We start from the raw sequence: 18,924 nt of genomic DNA on the forward strand, positions 1-18,924 counted from the left end.
AAATAATAATAAATATAATACTTAAATAATTGGTTTATGCAATTATTTGACCAACCTTATGAGCAGCCTATGACTACAAAATAAGAGTGCACACCTCTTTAGGGTAAACATCCACTTGCCTAATGTCTGGAAATCAATACCCTTCAAAGGTTCTCTGAAAATTTCCAAGTACCCCGATACTGCCTTGCATGTGCACTGGAACACGTCCGAAACTCAAGCACTGCATTTGGGAATTGGTGGCATTTAATGAATCCCCAAGAAAAAAATGAATCATTCTTCTTGTCTAGAAATGTGATTATTAATTAGTTCAGTACCCCTTATAATTAAGTACTTGAGGTTTTATTTTCCTCTAGGGATGTGGTTTAGAGAATACATTATTTTCATTTTTTAAATAAAAATATTGTACACTCAAAGTAGCGAAAAGTACACTAGTCTATCCTGACCCCTAGTTCTACTCCCTAATGTTAGTAATTGTGAACACTGTCTTGCGTGCCATCTAGAAATTTTCCATGTATACACATATATATTCATGTAATGGAAGAATGTGTATATTGTTTTTCAAACACAAATGAGATCCTATTCTACATGCTGTCTTTAAACTTGCTTTTTAATTTAATATATCTTTTACAATTTCACATTTCAGCACATAAAAATCTCGTGAATTCTTTAGAACACGGCATATAAGGATGTACCACAACTTATTAAACCATTCTCCTGTGAATAGGCATTTGGGTTCTTCTCTGTTTTTCACAATTATAAACAATGCACATGAAATATCCTTGTTCCAGTAGGATAATTTTTTAGAAGTAAAATTGCTGTGTACACTTTAAATTTTGACAAGTACTACCAAATTGCCCTCCAAGAGTTTGCACCAATTTACATGCCAACCACAGCATGTGATAACGTCTAATTTTTTCACATCCTTGCCAACACCAGGTATTCTCAAAATTTTAATCCTTGCCAGTGGGAGAGATAAAGGAATGATATTTCATGATGATTTATTGCATCATGTAGTACAGAATGTTTTAACTTTATGTAGTCAATTTTGCTTTATGGCTTTTGGATTTTCTATGACTTAGAAAGGTTTTCCCCACACCAACAGTACAAAAAAATTTAACCAAGTTTTCTTTGACATGTTTACATTTTTAATTTTATGTTTGAATCTTTGATCAATCTGAAATGTATTTCACTGTAAAAGATAAGGTACTGGTCCAGTTTCACGCTGATTACTTACTAGAAAATCATAGTGGCAGGGAGCCAAGAATTCCTAAAAATCAAAAAAGATCTGATTTGTGGCAGATACTCCTGCTTGTCAAGCTGTATTCACAGATGTCCTAGCCCCTCTTTAAACAGGTGTGTGAAAATAGCAATCGATGTGGGAATTGTAGTATGCTCAGATAACACTGGGTGATGCTGCCAGCAGTCATGGCAAGGAAATGATGGCTCAGTTTTCCTCCACAGAATGGTCTTCATTTTGACTGGTCTGATGGCACCAAATCCTCTTTCACTTTTTGGAAAGACGAGGAGTCCTCCCTCCACGGTGACTGTGTTTTTGCCGACACCAACGGACGCTGGCATAGCACAGCCTGTGAGTCATTTCTGCAAGGTGCCATTTGTCATGTGCCCCCTGGTAGGTACAATTCTATTCAACTCAAAAATATACCCTATGTAACTACTGTATGCAAGGCACCGTGCTAAGCAAAGGATATGAGGATGGAGTATAGTAAGAAGTCTCTGTCTTCAAGAAGCCTCTGGTCTGGTGGGTGATGTAAAGATAAACAGAACTACAAAATGATACAAGAGAGGTAGCAAATGTTATGGGGGTTATTAAGAAAAAGAATGCATTGTATCCATTTGGAGAAAGGTAGAAAGGCTTCTTGAAGGACACGGCAGTGCAGATGGGCCTTGATAAACGAGTGGGTGTAGATGGGTAATAATGGGACATGGAAAGGCATTCTGAGCAGAAAAGCTGGATGAAAATGGGGAAGGAAGACAGGACTAGGATTGTATGAGGCAAAGCCGATGTTGGAATTTGTCTGAATGCAGGTTAGGAGTAAGGGAGGGGTGGGAAATTGGATGAGAAACATGGGCTTCAAGCATGTGTGGAGGACTTTGAGGATTCATGTTTAAATCAAAGATTGATAGGATTCCAGAGCTACAATAAGATGACGGTGATATTGTTTGGATATTTAGTAGATATCTGGCTCTGCACTTTACATAATATCTCGTTTACACTTAAAGTTCACCTGGCCTAACCCCTTTATTAAAAATGAAATGTAAATTCAGAGCATTAAATAGCTTCCTAAGTGTCTCACAGCTGTCCATCCCCCATACCAAGAGTAGAAATCAGGTTTCCTGCACAGAATTCGCTAACACAAGCTGGCCTCCTTTTAAATCTCTCATTTAGTAAAAGTGCATGTATTTACTTGCATTCTGGGTACTGTATCAAATAACATACAAATTATATATCTTTAGATCAAAACAATTCAGATTAAATGTAAATGATAGCCGCATATATCTTGGAAAAGCTAATTGTGCTTCTAAAACACCATAAAAGCTGTCCTTCCCCCTTTTTTTCTTTTTTTCTGTTAGCTTTTGCCTTTCTTGGAATCTTGTCCTTTCAATAACAATGCATTTATTGAATGCTTAAGAAGTGTCAGGCTCTAACTCACTGAAACTTCTCAACTTGTAAGGGAGGTGGCTGTGTGGCATACACCAGTAATCTCAGCACTTTGGGAGGCAGGAGCAGGAGGACCTCTTCAGACCAGGAGCTTGAGACCAGCTCGGTTAACACAGTGTGACTCTTTCTCTACAAAAAAAAAAAAAAATCAATTATCTGGGCTTCGTGGTGCGTGCCTGTAGTCTGCTACTTGGGAGGCTGAGGCTGGAGGATAACTTGAATCCAGGAGTTTGAGGCTGCAGTGAGCTATGATTGTGCCACTGCACTTCAGCCTGGGTGACAGAGTGAGACTTTGTCTCTTAAAAAGTTTTCTGTAATTTAAAAAAAATATTTTTAAGGTTTTGTTGTTAGCTCTCCTTTATAGATAATGAAACCACGTGCAAGGTTACATGCCTGTGGCCACGCAGCTAGTAAGTGGTGGAGCCGGGATCTCAGCATGGATGTGTCTAACTCTCATGCTTGCTCTCTGAAATAAAGTCTCCCTGGAGTTCCCTTATTTATTTTATGTTATGCTACATTATGATACTTTATTGAATGCATTATTTTCTTTCATAGGTTTATTAGTAGGTAAGGACTTTTCAAATCTGTGATACACAGCACTGCATGAAATGCATACATTTGGAAATCTCTTTTGCCAGCGTCAGTCAGCTGCCACTCTCTCTGGGAGTCATAGCCCCTGCTTGTTCCAACCTTTAGGATGCTAATTGTAAACATGAAAGAGCCACCCTCACCCAGGCAGCACCCAAGCTAAGCCTACAAAGCTGTGTATTAGCATATTTTGTTATGTTTAGGTAAAGATTCTTTCTGTCAGAAATGCTATAAACTGGTCCTAGTTTTATAATCATTTACATGAAACCCAATCTTTTGGAGTATTACCATGGAAATCTTGTTACATGTATTTATCTTGGTCTTTTATAGATGTAATGTAATATTTATCTCAATAAATAAACCCAGTCACAACTCTGAAATCATAACTGATTTTTCTTCACAGAAACAAGACCATCTGAACACCCAGAGTTGTGCTCAGAAACATCTATTCCCTGGATAAAATTTAAAAGTAATTGCTACAGTTTTTCTACAGTCCTAGACAGTATGAGTTTTGAGGCTGCTCATGAATTTTGCAAAAAGGAAGGTAATTGTTTTTGTGATGGTAAAAATGCTTTCATGTGCTCCTTCTTGCCATTTCAGTAAACAATGTGGATTTTTTTATTCATCCCATTATTTAGTGACTTTAGAAGCAACAAAAACTATTGAAAAAATAAATACTATTAAAATTTCTTGTTTGGAGGACAGTTACTATCTGAAACAATGTCTAGTGTAGAATTTGGAAACCTAAGATGATGTCTCAGCATACTGCACTTTCTGAAGAAAACATTCCTTTTGCATGCATTTGCATTATGAATTTTGAATGTTCCCTAAAATTAATATTCTATGCCTTAACTTCTGAAGTGCAAGCTTGTATCTTTTTAAAAATGTGGTTTTACTTTTTTAATTTAAAGTGTCTTATTTACAATGGAAATTTTCACTTTTCAAAACCTGAGCTTTATAAATAATGGCATAGGAAACATTTTTTAAAGTATATTTATGTGTAAACACAAATATTCCTTTGCTACTTGTCTCTCTTATAGGTTCTAATCTTTTAACAATCAAGGATGAGGCTGAAAATGCATTTCTCCTAGAAGAGCTGTTTGCTTTTGGTTCTTCTGTCCAGATGGTTTGGTTGAATGCTCAATTTGATGGTAACAGTAAGTGATTTGGGTAGAGGAGAGGACATAAATAAATACATGGTTGTTAAAGCTGATGATAATGGCATCTGTGAGCCAGAAAACTCTCCTTGGGTACATTTTCTGTGAAAAAAAATAGCATGAAGCCTAAAGCCATTTCTTCCAAAAACAACATTGCAACCCTTTTCTCTACGCTCTTGTCTTTTAAAATAATCCCAGAACACCAAAAATAAAAACAAACAAACAATAACATGTTTATCTTTATGCTTAGCAGGAGGATGCTTGACTGGAACTTTGTGTTCACAGACTTAGTCACCGCATACCAAAACCATATTTACTTGAAAATATCCCAGGTTTCTAAATGTTATAAAAGCACAATAGAGTTATGGAAATGTTTCCATGATAAACTGTGCTGTTAGGATTCTGATTTGTTATTCATAAAAACCAGAGTTTATAATAAAATGGAATCATGGTATTCTTTTCTTTATGTAATTGATGGTTATTGAAAGGTACTTGTGAAGAAAATTATTTTAATTGGTATGGAGAGCTTGTTATAGTGGTGTACCAAGGTGGGGGGTGAGCCTACCCTTTCGAGGAGGAGTATTTTAATCACCAACATTGTTCAGAATTTCAAGCAGATGGTGATAATAAAAAGCAGACCAACTTTTAGTTAGCTGTACTGTTAGTTTTAAATTGTTTTCAGGCAATACACTATTGCCCACACATGGGATGGACTGTCCTACCGCCCCTACCCCTTTGGTACGTGGCTGGCTTGCTATTAAAGAAATTCACTGTAAAATCTTTTTAGAAAGCGAGCCATTTTGTAATGATGAAGATGTTAGGACTTCAGAGGATTTTTCTTGACTCAATTAGTTTTGTTTATCAAATGATTTATTTAAATTGATTGTATATATATGGAATATTTCAAAATTCAAACTGTCACATTAAGAAACATGATAACCTAAATGACCTAAATTAGAACACTGTACCTAAAATAAAGAGGCAACTTTATTAATGCTTACCTTTTGATGTTGAGTACATGACTATATTTACTGAGTTGAATGTATTAGTTCAAGAGTCTCATTAAATTCAGGGGCTGCTTTTTATGGTTAATTCCAGTCTTAGTATGTTTGGTAACTATGCACATAATTCATAATGAGTCAGCAATTTTCTCACAGATGAAACCATAAAGTGGTTTGATGGAACTCCCACAGACCAGTCAAACTGGGGCATTCGGAAGCCAGACACAGACTACTTCAAGCCCCATCATTGTGTTGCCCTGAGGATCCCGGAAGGATTATGGCAGCTATCCCCGTGTCAAGAAAAAAAGGGCTTTATATGTAAAATGGAGGCAGGTAGGTAAAATCAGAGAGTAATTCTTTGTTTTGATTCTACCTTAACTAATGTGACTGATTTCTTCAGCATTTAAAGGTTTTAAAATCCAAGTTTAGAGAGTATTCAGATAGATTCTGACATTATTGTCGTGTTCTGCACCAAACAAGTCAGAGAATAGTTCAGCTCCTTCTTTCTCTGATAGGAGAAAAAAAAATCATTATAAATCAGCTAAAAGACTATGCTTTTTCTTGGGTCACCCTGGTTGATCACCTAATGGGCAAAAAAGCATTTTCCCTCAAGCAAATACAACTAGAAATGTAAACCAGCAACCTTCATTCTGGTGACTGCTATTCAGAATGCTTAAGGTTTATGTTTGGTCTCAGGCAATATAATCTAGGCTTTTGTTGTTCTGTACATGTACATGTAATCTGTACATTTGTTGTGGACAAGGAGATGTTATTCTCTGTTGCAAGCATAATGTGTCCTAAAAGTCACATTCTAACTTAATCATGAGCAACATGCTTAGTGTTTAGTATTAAAAAAAAACAATAATTTTAGAAATCTAAGCTAGAAACTTCTAGTCAGTTGCAAACAACCAAAGAGATTTTTAAGATAGGGTGTTAGGTAGGATCACTGATGGTGGGAAAATGTCTATAATAATTACAGCAATCTCTAGATGTCAGTGTTATAAAGTAGGGATCGCTGTGGCCTGGACTACTAGAGAAGGCTGCAGACATGAGGTTTTAGGATCCCAAAGGATGAAGAGAATTATAGAAGCTGGAGCAGAAGAGGAAAAGGCAGCAACTAAGAATGAGTTGCTGATTAAAGGCAGCAACTAAGAATGTATTTCAATTAGAGCAAAGGGCTCATGTTAGGGGGTGATGGGAATAAAATTGGACAGTAACGTAGGATCCTTTCACAGACAGTGCCAGGCTAAAGAGCTGAACTTTGTGGTGGAAGAGACAAACCCTCCATGTGCTCTGTAGACACCTGTGATGAAGTAGAACTCATGAGGCTATGAAGAGAAACATTTGTAATTTGAGTAATTGAACTAGGAACGAAAGAGGAGGGGAGAAATAGGAAGAGAGAATCACCGGCCTTGGTGACTGATCTGATGCTGGGAATGAAGGAGAAAACACTGCAGGTGTAGACACCAATGTCTGAAACCCCCACAGTGTGAGTCTCAACTCTGTGTGAAAAACATGGCTAAGCCTGTTAAATAATGTGACCAAGTTATCACTAGCGTTTAAATATCAAGAACAAATCAGAAACACTTCATGTCTTACAGGACTTTAAAGCTTCCTATTATGCAGATGACACCTCTTTCATCCTTTGTAGCAACTTTCCAAGGTAGTGGAGCAATTTAAATATCCCCATTTTACAGATGGGAAAAGTGCCTGTCCAAACTGAGGCTACATCAAGGACTACAGAGAAAACTCTAAGTTTTCTAAGTGCTCCTTCCATGCCGCCCACTGCTTCTATTGTGAGAACAAACACTCTTAACAGTCTTTCTTAAAGATGTATCTTTATATTTAAAGTGATGGTTATCCCAAGTACACTGTATAAATTATATGACTATATTCAATTATCACTTGTATTCTGCAAATTTGTGCATCTGATATGCATCAATTTAAAAGAAGTGTCTTCATAAAAACACAATAATACATGTTTTCAACAGTTTAATGCAACGTTAAATGGCATTGTTTTTATATTAAAAGAACAAGTCTGGGCCAGGTGCAGTGGCTCACACCTGTAATCCCAGCACTTTGGGAGGCAGAGGCAGGTGGATCACTTGAAGTCAGGAGTTCGAGACCAGCCTGGCCAATATGGCAAAACCCCATCTCTACTAAAAATACAAAAGTTAGCCGGGTGTAGGGGCGCACATCCGTAATCCCAGATACTAAGGAAGCTGAGGCAAGAGAATTGCTTGAACCCAGGGCAGAGGTTGCAGTGAGCCAAGATCGCATCATTGCACTCTGGCCCAGGCAACAGAGTGAGACTTCATCTCAAAAAAAAAAAAAAAGTCTGTTTTTTAAAAGTATGGTTTTGCTATTGGTAACAGTGTTTATTTTTTTCATGTCTATCAGAGTGAATGAGCATCAGTAGGACATCAAGGCACTTCTTTTACTCACAAATCCATTTCTTCTTCTTCCTCTGATTCATTCTCTATATCTTTCTCTGGATCTTTACCTAGATCAAAAATAGAAGAGTTCACATTTTGATATAACATCTACTTAAAAGATGTGTTTTTACAGTAGAAAGTTTTAAAATAGGAACTCTCTAACTTTTTGGATGGAGAAGCTGTTGCTCATTCCCCAAGACCCATGAGATCACAAAGGTGAGAAGATGCTGATTTAAAAATCCTTATAAAGAGGCAGGCAGATTATCATTGCTGGACAAACTCCATATAAGATCCCAACAAAACTGTGAGTTCTTGTGTGCAGGGTTTATATTTTACTCTATATTTATTGCAGCACAGTGCTGGAACTGAATGAAAATTTTTTGGCTTAAAAAAAAAAAGCAGGGTGTGTGTTTGTGAGCACTAATAACAGTGATTACAGTAAATCAAAGGTCAGCAAACTTTTTTGCAAAGGGCCAGCTAGTAAACATTTTAGACTTTGGGAGCCATATGGTCTCTATCACATGCCATTGTAGCACGAAAGCAGCTGTAATGATACATCAATGAATGAGTGTGGCTAAGTTCCAGTAAAACATTTTTTATAAAAACAGGTGACCCAATTTGTTCCATGGGTCATAGTTTGCTGATCCCTGTGTAAGTAATGACGTATTTTTGCTGAATTAAAAGAAAAACCTCATTTTAATTTTTGTATTTGATCTTAGATATTCGCACTGCAGAGGAGCTGCCAGAAAAAGGTACGTTTGATACCATACAGAACATTTTGATTTTTCTTAGAAATAATAAGATAGAAAGCAACTGTGTGACAGTATCTACATTACTTCATCGCCATTGACATTTTCCTTTTAAAAAAAAAAAAATCTTCTTTCAGGACCAAGTCACAGCATCGTTCCTCTTGTGGTAGTCCTGACGCTCATAGTCACTGTGGCCATTTGCACGCTTTCCTTCTGCATCTACAAGCATAACGGTGGTTTCTTCAGGAGACTTGCAGGGTTTCGGAATCCTTACTATCCAGCAACCAACTTTAGTACAGTACATTTAGAAGAAAATATTCTCATTTCTGATCTTGAGAAGAGTGACCAATAATAATGAGGTCAGAGAATGCCCCAGCCACCAGGGTGAGTAAAGAAGACTAAACAGGACTCTCATCTGCCTTTCCCTTTACAGCCCACATGCTATTAGAATGTGAATTGGGTCACCATTTTAATTATTCTTGAAGTGATTACTGGTTTTGAATTTTAACCAAATCAGATGGGTTTTGATTTATTCATTTCCCTAAACTGTGATCCATTCTTAAAAAGGAGAAATTATGCATTGGTTATTTTTCAGAAAGACAAGAACTATTAAAAGAAACTCCCTGTTGAAAATTCTCAAATCAATATGAGTAATAGTTTTTGCATTAATGTGTCTCTACTAAAATTTGGGGGATTAGAACTAATCTGGTATCTATTCAGACATTTACCCACACTCATACCATTAAGAAAGACAGAAAGAAGCAAAAAACAATTAATCTTGTATATGAGAGGAAAAGGAAAGGGCTTCTGAGAGGATTCTTAGTTGTTTCTTTTGAATTCACTTTTAATAGCAGGATTTGGAAAATACTAATATCTATGCTTAAGGATCACAGGTTCTGGGCTCTCAACTGATATGTAAGGTGACATTCATTTTTATTAGGTCTAACATCTCAAGCTAAAGGAGAAGAAAAATATCTTCTTTTAAATGGCAAAGACCTTCGTTAGCAGCACACTTTTATAAACAACCATATAGTTGAAATGTGGCCTTAAACCTTCAATTACTAAATGATTATTAAGTTGGATATTTTAAAATGTCTTATAGATAAGCTTAAAGTAATATATTAAAACTTTAACAGTTGTACTGTTAAAACTCATGGACTTTCTGCAAAACTAAAGATACAGAATAATATCTAACACTCTTAACAACTGGAAGATATAAAATGTAACTTGGATTTAAAGGGGAAGAGCTAAAGATCTGAATTATAGTCTCATTAGAACCAGACAGACGATTGTTGAGAAGTACTAAATAAATTAGTAATCTAGATATCTTTATTATGTAAATGAGTTTAGGTGTTCTATTTAATAAGCTATTTTCTGGGAACCATCTCCTTTTATATTAGTCTAGTTAGTGTAGATGGTAAATAATGATTATGATACTGTCTGTAAATAAAAAATTATAGATTTTATTTTCCTTTATTAGTTCCTTACAAAGAAAACAGCTTCATAATCAATATCTAAAAATGTACTCATTACATAACTGTTTATTGGATTTTATCAAGAAAAAAGTGTGCTGGACATGGTGGCATGCACCTGTAGTCCCAGCTACTTGGGAGGCTAAGAGAAGAGGATAAACTGAGCCCAGAAGTTGGAGGCTGCAGTGAGTTATGGTTGCTCCACTGCACTCCAGCCTGGGCAACTGAATGAGATCCCAACTCAAAAAAAGTGCTGTTTTAGAAACAGAGATGCTAAGGTGAGCAACTTGGGGTAAGGGCTGTCTTTTCATGGCACTTATTTTCTAATGAGGGAAAACTGACAGTAACTCAGTAAAGAAATGCATATGCAGAAAATAGCAAGTGGTTATGAAAATGAAGTAAAGTTCCATGACAGAGAGAAGCTGTGGGCTCTCAGGGCCTCCCTGAGAGTGTGCATTTTAATTATTACAACCAACTGCCTCAAAGCCAGTGGCCACTAGTCACAAGGGGGAGCTCTGAGAGAAAATATGAATGAATTTCTAGGAGGCAAACCATCATCATTAGAAATACAATTTGAAAAGCATACCACTAAGAATGGAATCCTTGTGGCCTGCAACAGTTAACCCAGCTTCCAAAAGCAGCTCTTCGCTACTGTTATAATTTACACACTGAGACAGTCTACTTCCATAATTTTTTAAGTATTGGGACTTCATTTTTTAAAAGATATTATATTATGTGGCAGTTGCGTATTTATGACTCAAAAGAATAATTGGCTTGAACTCACCAGATGGTATAAAAGCCCGATTTAACAATCTTTTGAGTGGAATTAAAGTTCTGTTCTTTTCAATGGACTTGTAAAAACTGCTAATCAACCAGCCTTCCTGTCAAGGTATATAGTCACACATAATAATTTGACAAAATACACCATTCGGAAAGTGATTTTGCAGAAATAAGCTGTATTGCTTGTCAATGCTCCATGCTTTGGTGTTTAGTATTGAACAACATCTCCAGAGAATCTGGACCCATGGACAGATCACACACTTCTTGCCATTACTGAATTTGCAGAAATAGTACTAAAGTATTCTGCTACATTTATATATATGCAATTTTTTTGAAACTTTTTTCACTTTTTTTTTTTTTTAATGGAGTCTCGCTCTGTTGTCACGCAAGAGTACAGTGGCGTGATCTCGGCTCACTGCAACCTTCGACTGCCTGGTTCAAGCGAGTTTCCTGCCTCAGCCTCCCGAGTAGCTGGGATTACAGGCGCGCACCACCATGCCTAGCTAATTTTTGTATTTTTAGTAGAGACAGGGTTTCACCATGTTGGCCAGGATGGTCTCAATCTCCTGACCTTGTGATCCACCCACCCCAACTCCCGAAGTGCTGGGATTACAGGCATGAGCCGCCGCACCCAGCCTCACGTGTATTTTTAATCTGAACTAGATTTTGTAGCTATAAGACGAAAAGAAAAAAAAGTAGCAGGTAATGGGTATATTATACACTATTTTGGTGATGGTTACACCAGACTTTACCACTACATACTGTATTTATGTAACAAAATTACATTTGTAGTCCTTACATTTATGCCAAAAAAGCAGCAGGATCACAAATTCACACATAGTTAATGTGCCCTTTCAAAAGTCAATTATTTTCTATAACTAATTTGAGCATCTTTATAGACTCTGAGTAATGGAAATTCTTGGGTTTTTCCATTTAACAGTATCTTGGGCTCTTACAATTACAACAGTCTTCTTTCAGGTTTAAATGTTTACTGAATGTTCACTTAAACATTGTCTTTTGGAGTTTCTTTACTCTTTTCAAACCGGTGGTTGGATATATGAGAACTTGCTGTGTCCTGATAGTGTTGAGGGGAGAAGGTGATAACTTACTGTGGATGTATGTTAGCTGATGTCCACTGAGAATAGCTGTCTGGCTTCACTCTTGGGAACTCTGCTGGCACCTGCTGTTAAGTCTGCAGTTGCTTTAGTCTGTAGTCTGTTCTCTTTGATTTGGCCTCATTCTGGCTGTCCCTGGTGCTGTCTTATCTCTTGAGAAGTGACTGTGTCTCCTGTTGAATTCCCTATCTGGACACTGCAGTTCTTGGCTGCAAGGCAGTCACTTCACCCCTGCAGTGGTGAGATCCTATTAGCTACCATTAGCTACTCTTTTAGTACAGAAAGGCGAAATGCCCTAGCAAACAATCCCACAGTCTTGGTGGATTAACACAGCAAAGGTTTTTTTCTCACCCACACCTGGATGGGCTGACAAGAGGACTTTGCTCTATTCAGTCCTTCATGGGTCCATGCTCCTCCTATATAGCCAGCCCTCTGTCTCCTAAGGCCTGGAGTCCTCCATGGGCCTCCAATGTGTGGCTGACAGAGGATGTTAACTTGAGATCCATCTTTGATTCATTATGGAGCTTCCACAGGCTGTTGAAATACATCCTCTAAGTCAACAGTCTTCGAACTGGGGACACATGCCTTAGGAATACAGGAGCATGGGTATTTTAAGAAACTTAATTTCCAGAATCTTCATGTATATTTTTTCTTATAACTGATTTGCCTGAGAGCACCCATGGTTCTTCTTTCCCACCTCTCTTTATACAAATGCCTTTCTCTACCTTTAAAAAGAAAAAGAAATGGCTTTCATTTCAGATTTTACTATGGGAAAATCCTCCATGGCTCCAAAGAAAAATATCAAAGTATTGATGTCAGTGAAGCTTCTTTTAATAAAGAAATCATAAACTCATTCTGTAGATCCTCATGTCTTTTTCTGTGTTAGAACATTTTTCTGTTAAAGTTGAAGCAATGACTTAGAAATGAGTTATTTTGCCCCATGTTCATATTCTGAATTAATATGTATTATACAGTGGAACAGCTGGAGTGCTAACCACCTTCATTTGAAAATTTATCTCATCTATTACCTGACTATTGTCAGAGAACAAGTTATAGAAAATGTCTGGTGAAAGCAAAGTGAAGTGTGTGTTGCCCAAGAACCTAACATCTTATGTTATCCAGAAGAAAGTCCTAAGGCTTGATTTATCTTAGATTTCTATGTGAGTTGTGAGGATCAGTATTAACAAGCTTCTTTGAACTGAAAAATGAATTCAGACCTTTTCTGAACTTTTTTTTTATTTGGCTCATTGGTTTGACAACAAGGATTGACTTTACCCATTAAGTTTTATGATGAACATTTTGTGTTAATTGAATGAACTAAATCTGCTGCTTTTGTATTCTGATTAAAGCTTGTAATATGATAAAGGCATTTTAATAGAAAAATAGTATTGACCGAACTATAATGAATTGATACTTTACTTTTCCCAGCCTTCATTTGTATATCAGGTAAAGCAAGGTGCCTGTAAGTGAAAGAGTAACAGGCCTAATGAACAGTTACTTGAAGGGTCTTAGTAAAGCCTTTTAATTTTACTTGTAGGAAATTGACATGAATCATTCTAATGACTGGGTAACAAATCATTTTACAAGTGGGGTGCTTCCAGTTCTTTGCAATACGAAAAACTAAAGGAGGACATAATCAAACAGTTAGTTGATAGATGATAAAAAAATTTTTTTAATGTAGACTCACTGATTTTTTTTGGCACCTATGAGAAAGGAATTCAAATACTAGAGGGATATTGTTATAACAAACCTCCTTTTAGTCCCATCTACCTATTTAATATGAACAACGTTTCTATGTTAAGATAAGTTAGAGTATGCTGTGGAAACAAACCCTGTCTGTAATACTAGTGGGTAAAAACAAAACTCAGAAGTTAATTTATTGATCATGCGAAGCCTGCTATGGTCAGGACACTTGCCTCCAAGCAGTAACTCACAGGTCCAGGCTGTGTCCTACCTCCAGAACATGGGGCTTCCAGTGCTGCTATGGCACTAGAGAACTGTTAAGTTCCTGGGTTTGGGAAGAAACACATGGCATTTCCACTGGTGTGTCATTGGCAGGAACTAGTCACATGACCTAAGCTAACTGAAAGGAAGTCCGGGAAGTCTTCTGCTTTGTGTGCTCAGAAAAGAGAGGATTACTGACTACAGTTAGCACCAGCAATTTCTACCAGAGTTTCTCAGCATGTATACCTACAAAAAAAGGAAAGAGAGAACAGAATTGATGCTGAAGCTTGATTTATACTAGCAATTTTTAACTAATACTAATTAATTTTTATCTGTGATACATCCATTTCATTAAGAGATCCATTTGCTATCATTTTAGTTTGACATATACTGATCTTATTTTAATCTTTGTAATGTGTTTATTTTGTTCTGATCAATTGTATACTAACAATAATTGAAATGACAACTCAATGTAGAAGAAAATGTATAATACTTAGAGCCTATGTTCACAGGAACTTCTTAAAAAATAATTTTAATTTATATACACATTTTTACTGCAGGAAAATATGATAAGGTAATGAATAAAGTATTTCACAAATAAAAGTGTATTTCATTAGGATAAAATTCTGCAGCGGAGTTGGAATGGAAATACAAGATTAAAGGAAAGTAATATCTCTGACTGCTGAAGAGGTTATTTGTGTGTATTTCTATTTTTAAATAGATTATGATAGAATTCAAATTGTTGTAGTCTCTCCAGTGAAAGGAACTTAGGCTTCTTGAGAAAGTAGTTGATTGCAGGTCTAAGACAGGAAAACACAAGATGAAACTGGAATATCTTGTGATGGCAGAAAATAAGGAGGTGCTCACAGAAAGATGGGGCATGTCCAAAGGGCACAGGAACCAACCTGAAGGAGTTCTCCAGTGGAAATGTTGGAACAATTTGAGCAAAAAGTAAAAAATGATAATATTGGATTGTAACCCATACAATACATATCTGTGTGTCCACACTGATGTAAACAATTGAAGAGTGAATGAAAGAATGAAAAGAAGAAAAGAATTACTCCCCAGTAATTCCAATTAATAAATGTAGAAGAAATGGGAGAAACAAAAATCACTATCAGGAAAACACAACAGTAATAATTGTTGTTGACAAGACCTACAAGTTGGTGCAAAAGTTAGGGGGTGAATGTTTGAGGAAAAACAGAATATTTGCATAATCTTACAGTATTCCCCCCAAAATAATCACTAATTACAAAGGGAAAGTAATAACTTTACAGTAAAGAAACTTCTTTAATCAAGGGATTAATGTTAACAGAAGCAGTAATAAGCCACATCAGCATCATGTACCACCTGGTATGGCACTGAGGAGGGCACATGACTTCTTTGGTATCCTCCCCAAAATGTGTAATCTCAACTTAATCATGAAAAAACATTAGACAAATCCAAGTTGAGGGACATTCCACAAGATAAATGATCACTTCAAAAGTGTCCAGGTCATGAAAGAAAGGAAAGATTGAGGAAATGTCAAGGATTGGAGGACACTAAAGAGACATGACAACTACATGCAAGTTGAAATCCTAAACTGGATCCTGGAACAGAAAATGGACTTTATGGGAAAATGGGAAAGTAAAATAAAGTCTGTGGCTTAATTAATAGTATTGTACCAGTATTAGTTTCTTTGTTTTGATGATTATACCATGGTTTTGTGAGATATACCATTAGAAGAAGTTGAGGGAGGCTATACAGGAACTCTCTGGACTAAGTTGGCAATTTTTCTGTAAACCTAAAATCATTTCAATATAAAAAGTTAACATTTTGCTATGATATTATTCCATTGGCTATATTAAAAGGGTGATAAGGCACTTTTATTTTTACACGTCATTATTTATAATATTCTGAAAATTGCATCCTAATTATAAAAAATTTTGGCTGTCAACTTAGAAATTCGTGAAGCGAAATGCCTTCTTTCACAATTCTTTTAGCAATTTTGTATGCTAGCCAAAAAGTTTGAGGACCACTGCTATATGACGTTTTTTTCTCTCCTGTCTCAGATGAGAAGCAGGGCAAAACCCTGTGTGTCTCCAACCTACCTAACACACCATCCGCTATAGGATTAGGACCCAGACACATCTTGCTGCAGGCCACGCTGACTTCCATCTGCTCTCTTTTCTCTGCATTCTTCTTTTGTGTCACTTCCCTGTCTTATCAGTACTTCTAATTCTCATACTCCTGCTTATCCCCTACAACCTTATGCCTTAGTATTAATAGGGTATGGCAGGGAAAAACTCACTTCACTTCCATTTTGTTCTTAGAGAAGAAAAATTGGGAGACATTTCCAAAATGGCATGTACATCATGATTCTTATTGCCAACATTTATTAGAAACTTTGACTGTAGTGATTATCAAGATACATGCCTGGAATATTTATTACCTCTTTCCCCACCTTTCAAAATGAGGATTTAGAGCAGGAGTTGGCAGGGCCAAATCCAGCCTGCAGCCCATTTTGGAAATAAGGTTATGGGGACACTGCCATTCCGCATTCACTCACATACTGTGCATGACTGCTTTCATGCTTCCATGACAGAGCTGGGTGGTTGCAACAGAGACCGAATGGCCTGCAAAGCCTAAAATACTTACTTTCTGGACCTTTACAGGAAGTTTGCCAACCCCTGATTTAGAAAGTGAAAACCTAAATGCGGAAGTCTTACATACTTTAACGTATCTTAGCAAGCACTGTTATGTTAATGTATATGGGCAGCACTTAAAATATATCAATAAACAATTCTGATCAGTAAACATTTATTTAGAGCCTATTGTGGCCCAGAGAGTGTCCTGTGCTCGGAGGTTATAAAAACCAATAATACCCCATCTCTCCCCTCATGGAACTCAGTCTCGGGGAGAGGAATATGTAAATGGTAAGTGCAATGCAATGTGACATAAATAATATCAAGAAGAAGAGAATCAGAAAAAACAAGGAGAGGAGACTAATTAATTCTGTCAGAAGGCTTAACAAGATAAGTAATATGTATTACATTGTAGGAAATGTTAGATAAAACAGCTTTCTTTAGTATTTTTTGAGTTAGAAAGCAAGTTTTTAGCTTGGGGTCAGAATATTTTTAGAGAAAAATTTTAAAATGTGCCTAAATCTGAAATTCTGGACTTAAAAAAGTGAAACTATGCATGTGCCTCTAATACTTAATGACGAATTCTAATTGCAGAAGAATGCCAACAACTGAAACCACAAAATGAGCCCTACGTATACCAGTGACCTTCTTTATTCAGAATTAATTAACACAAGCACTTGTTTCTTGCAGAGCACTTTGCTGTAATTTAGAACAAATTAAGGGAAAAAATCATTCAAGTGCTGTTTTCTTCACACCATGAAGTAAGCATGATGGACCAAAGTTAACTCATTTAAAATATTATCATCCATTTTTTGTAATTATGAACAGCAATATCATCTTTTTTCTTCAAAAAAAAAAAAAGACATCCTGATCTATGCTATTTTCAGCTTGTTTCCTGTGCTTCTATTTATTAATGGAAATTGATTTTTCAAGATTAGTGTAAAATGTGTTTATGTTTCTCCCATTAAGTCTCTTATTTATATTAGATTCAATGTATATGTTCTGGATATTTTTCAAATAAATATATTTTTAATATAATACAGCAAATTGCAAGTTGTTAAAGGACCATTTGTAATGTTTTCTCCTGGCCGCCCCAGCCCTGCAACTGTAACTTTATTATTGTCTTTGCACAGTGGTTTGTGAATTAACTTGAGCTCCTTGAGTTCCTACTTCTAAGAAATTATTTAAACTTTACTCTTTACCTTCTTAGTATACAGAGCTTGGTAGGAGCTGGAAACCTGACTCACCGATTTAGGAAACAGTGGGTTCTTGTCCCTGTAGACATCAGAACTGTGGGGAGGGAGAGATAGAGAACCAGAAGACAGAACAAGGAAAAACTCACAGAAAGGAATGGGGAGGAATGGAAATGTAACAGCAAATGTTCCCTCAGCGAGTCACCATTTGGAGTTCCTGGCCCAGGAACTTTGGGTTTTGGAGTTTCTGACCCAAAATGTGGTTCTGTGGAGGCTGAGGACAAACTTCAAGACAGAGTATGCCTTAATCAATGTGCTAAGCCACTAGCTCGGGCAGCCCTTAAGTAAGGGCTCCTCTGATCAGACAAGGAATTGTTTCCTTCCCTTTTACTCCAGATGACACCTAAAGGTGCAAAAAATAATCTGTCTCTGCACACAACCAAACAGAGGGTGCGTCTGAACAAAGCAGACCCTCCTGACCACAGGCAAGGACCAGAGAGCTTGGTGAAACTGGTGCTCAAAGTAGAAATTGCCTGCGGTTGCTGCTGCAACTTGTGCTAAATGTCCCAAGCGAAATGAAGGGAGAAAAGAGAGATATTAAGCAAGAAGACCTACTTGTTTATGCATTGCTTTAGAAGATAATCTGTAATTGCATATTAATAAGTAAAGTTAATGTTACACTTAAATAATAACCTGTATTTGTTACTGCATTTGAATCACTCTTATCTGACTTATTTGGTCAGGAAATCAAAAAAGTCAGTTAAAGGAAGGAATCATAAGAATTGTTTTAACACTAAACATTTTATTTTCTGTTAGAACACAAAAACATACATTTATCCATTAATCTTTTGGTGTAGGGACAATGTCATTCCTTTTATATTCCTTCTTGTTGGTTTTATGCATAAAGTGTATCTATAAGGTGTTGTTCACAATCTCCAGGTTTTAGTAAATGAAAATGGAACTCTGTCTCTGCAAAAATACAAAAACGTTAGCAGAGTGTGGTGGTGCATGCCTGTAGTACCAGCTACTTGGGAGGCTGAGCCCTGGGAGATCGAGACTGCAGTGAGCTGTGGTCGCACCACTGCACTCCAGCCTGGGCAAGAGAGTGAGACCCTGTCTCAAAAATAAAGATAGCTGTAGAACAATTTGAGTGCAAGCCCTAAATGTGTATAATTTTCCTCAATAT

At 36.7% G+C, this 18,924-nt stretch overlaps 1 protein-coding gene across 3 annotated transcripts in view; it reads left to right on the forward strand.

Moving 5' to 3' along the window:
- PLA2R1 (phospholipase A2 receptor 1, 180kDa) overlaps positions 1–18,578 on the forward strand; it is a 134,158-nt gene extending 115,580 nt beyond the window's left edge. Inside the window, exons 25-31 of one of the 3 annotated variants that reach the window (XM_011947119.1) lie at positions 1,462–1,630; positions 3,672–3,812; positions 4,309–4,425; positions 5,583–5,759; positions 8,581–8,613; positions 8,748–8,994; positions 18,135–18,578. In XM_011947119.1, the coding sequence (XP_011802509.1) occupies positions 1,462–1,630; positions 3,672–3,812; positions 4,309–4,425; positions 5,583–5,759; positions 8,581–8,613; positions 8,748–8,962 (852 nt within the window). In that variant the 3' untranslated portion in view covers positions 8,963–8,994; positions 18,135–18,578. Of the gene's footprint in view, positions 1–1,461; positions 1,631–3,671; positions 3,813–4,308; positions 4,426–5,582; positions 5,760–8,580; positions 8,614–8,747; positions 9,243–18,134 lie in introns of those variants that run through there. The other 2 variants (XM_011947118.1, XM_011947120.1) reach the window with 2 other exon arrangements.
- Positions 18,579–18,924: the final 346 nt, after the last annotated feature.

The sequence above is a fragment of the Colobus angolensis genome, unplaced genomic scaffold (assembly GCF_000951035.1).
Source record: "Colobus angolensis palliatus isolate OR3802 unplaced genomic scaffold, Cang.pa_1.0 Scaffold259, whole genome shotgun sequence".
Classification (NCBI taxonomy): domain Eukaryota; kingdom Metazoa; phylum Chordata; class Mammalia; order Primates; family Cercopithecidae; genus Colobus; species Colobus angolensis.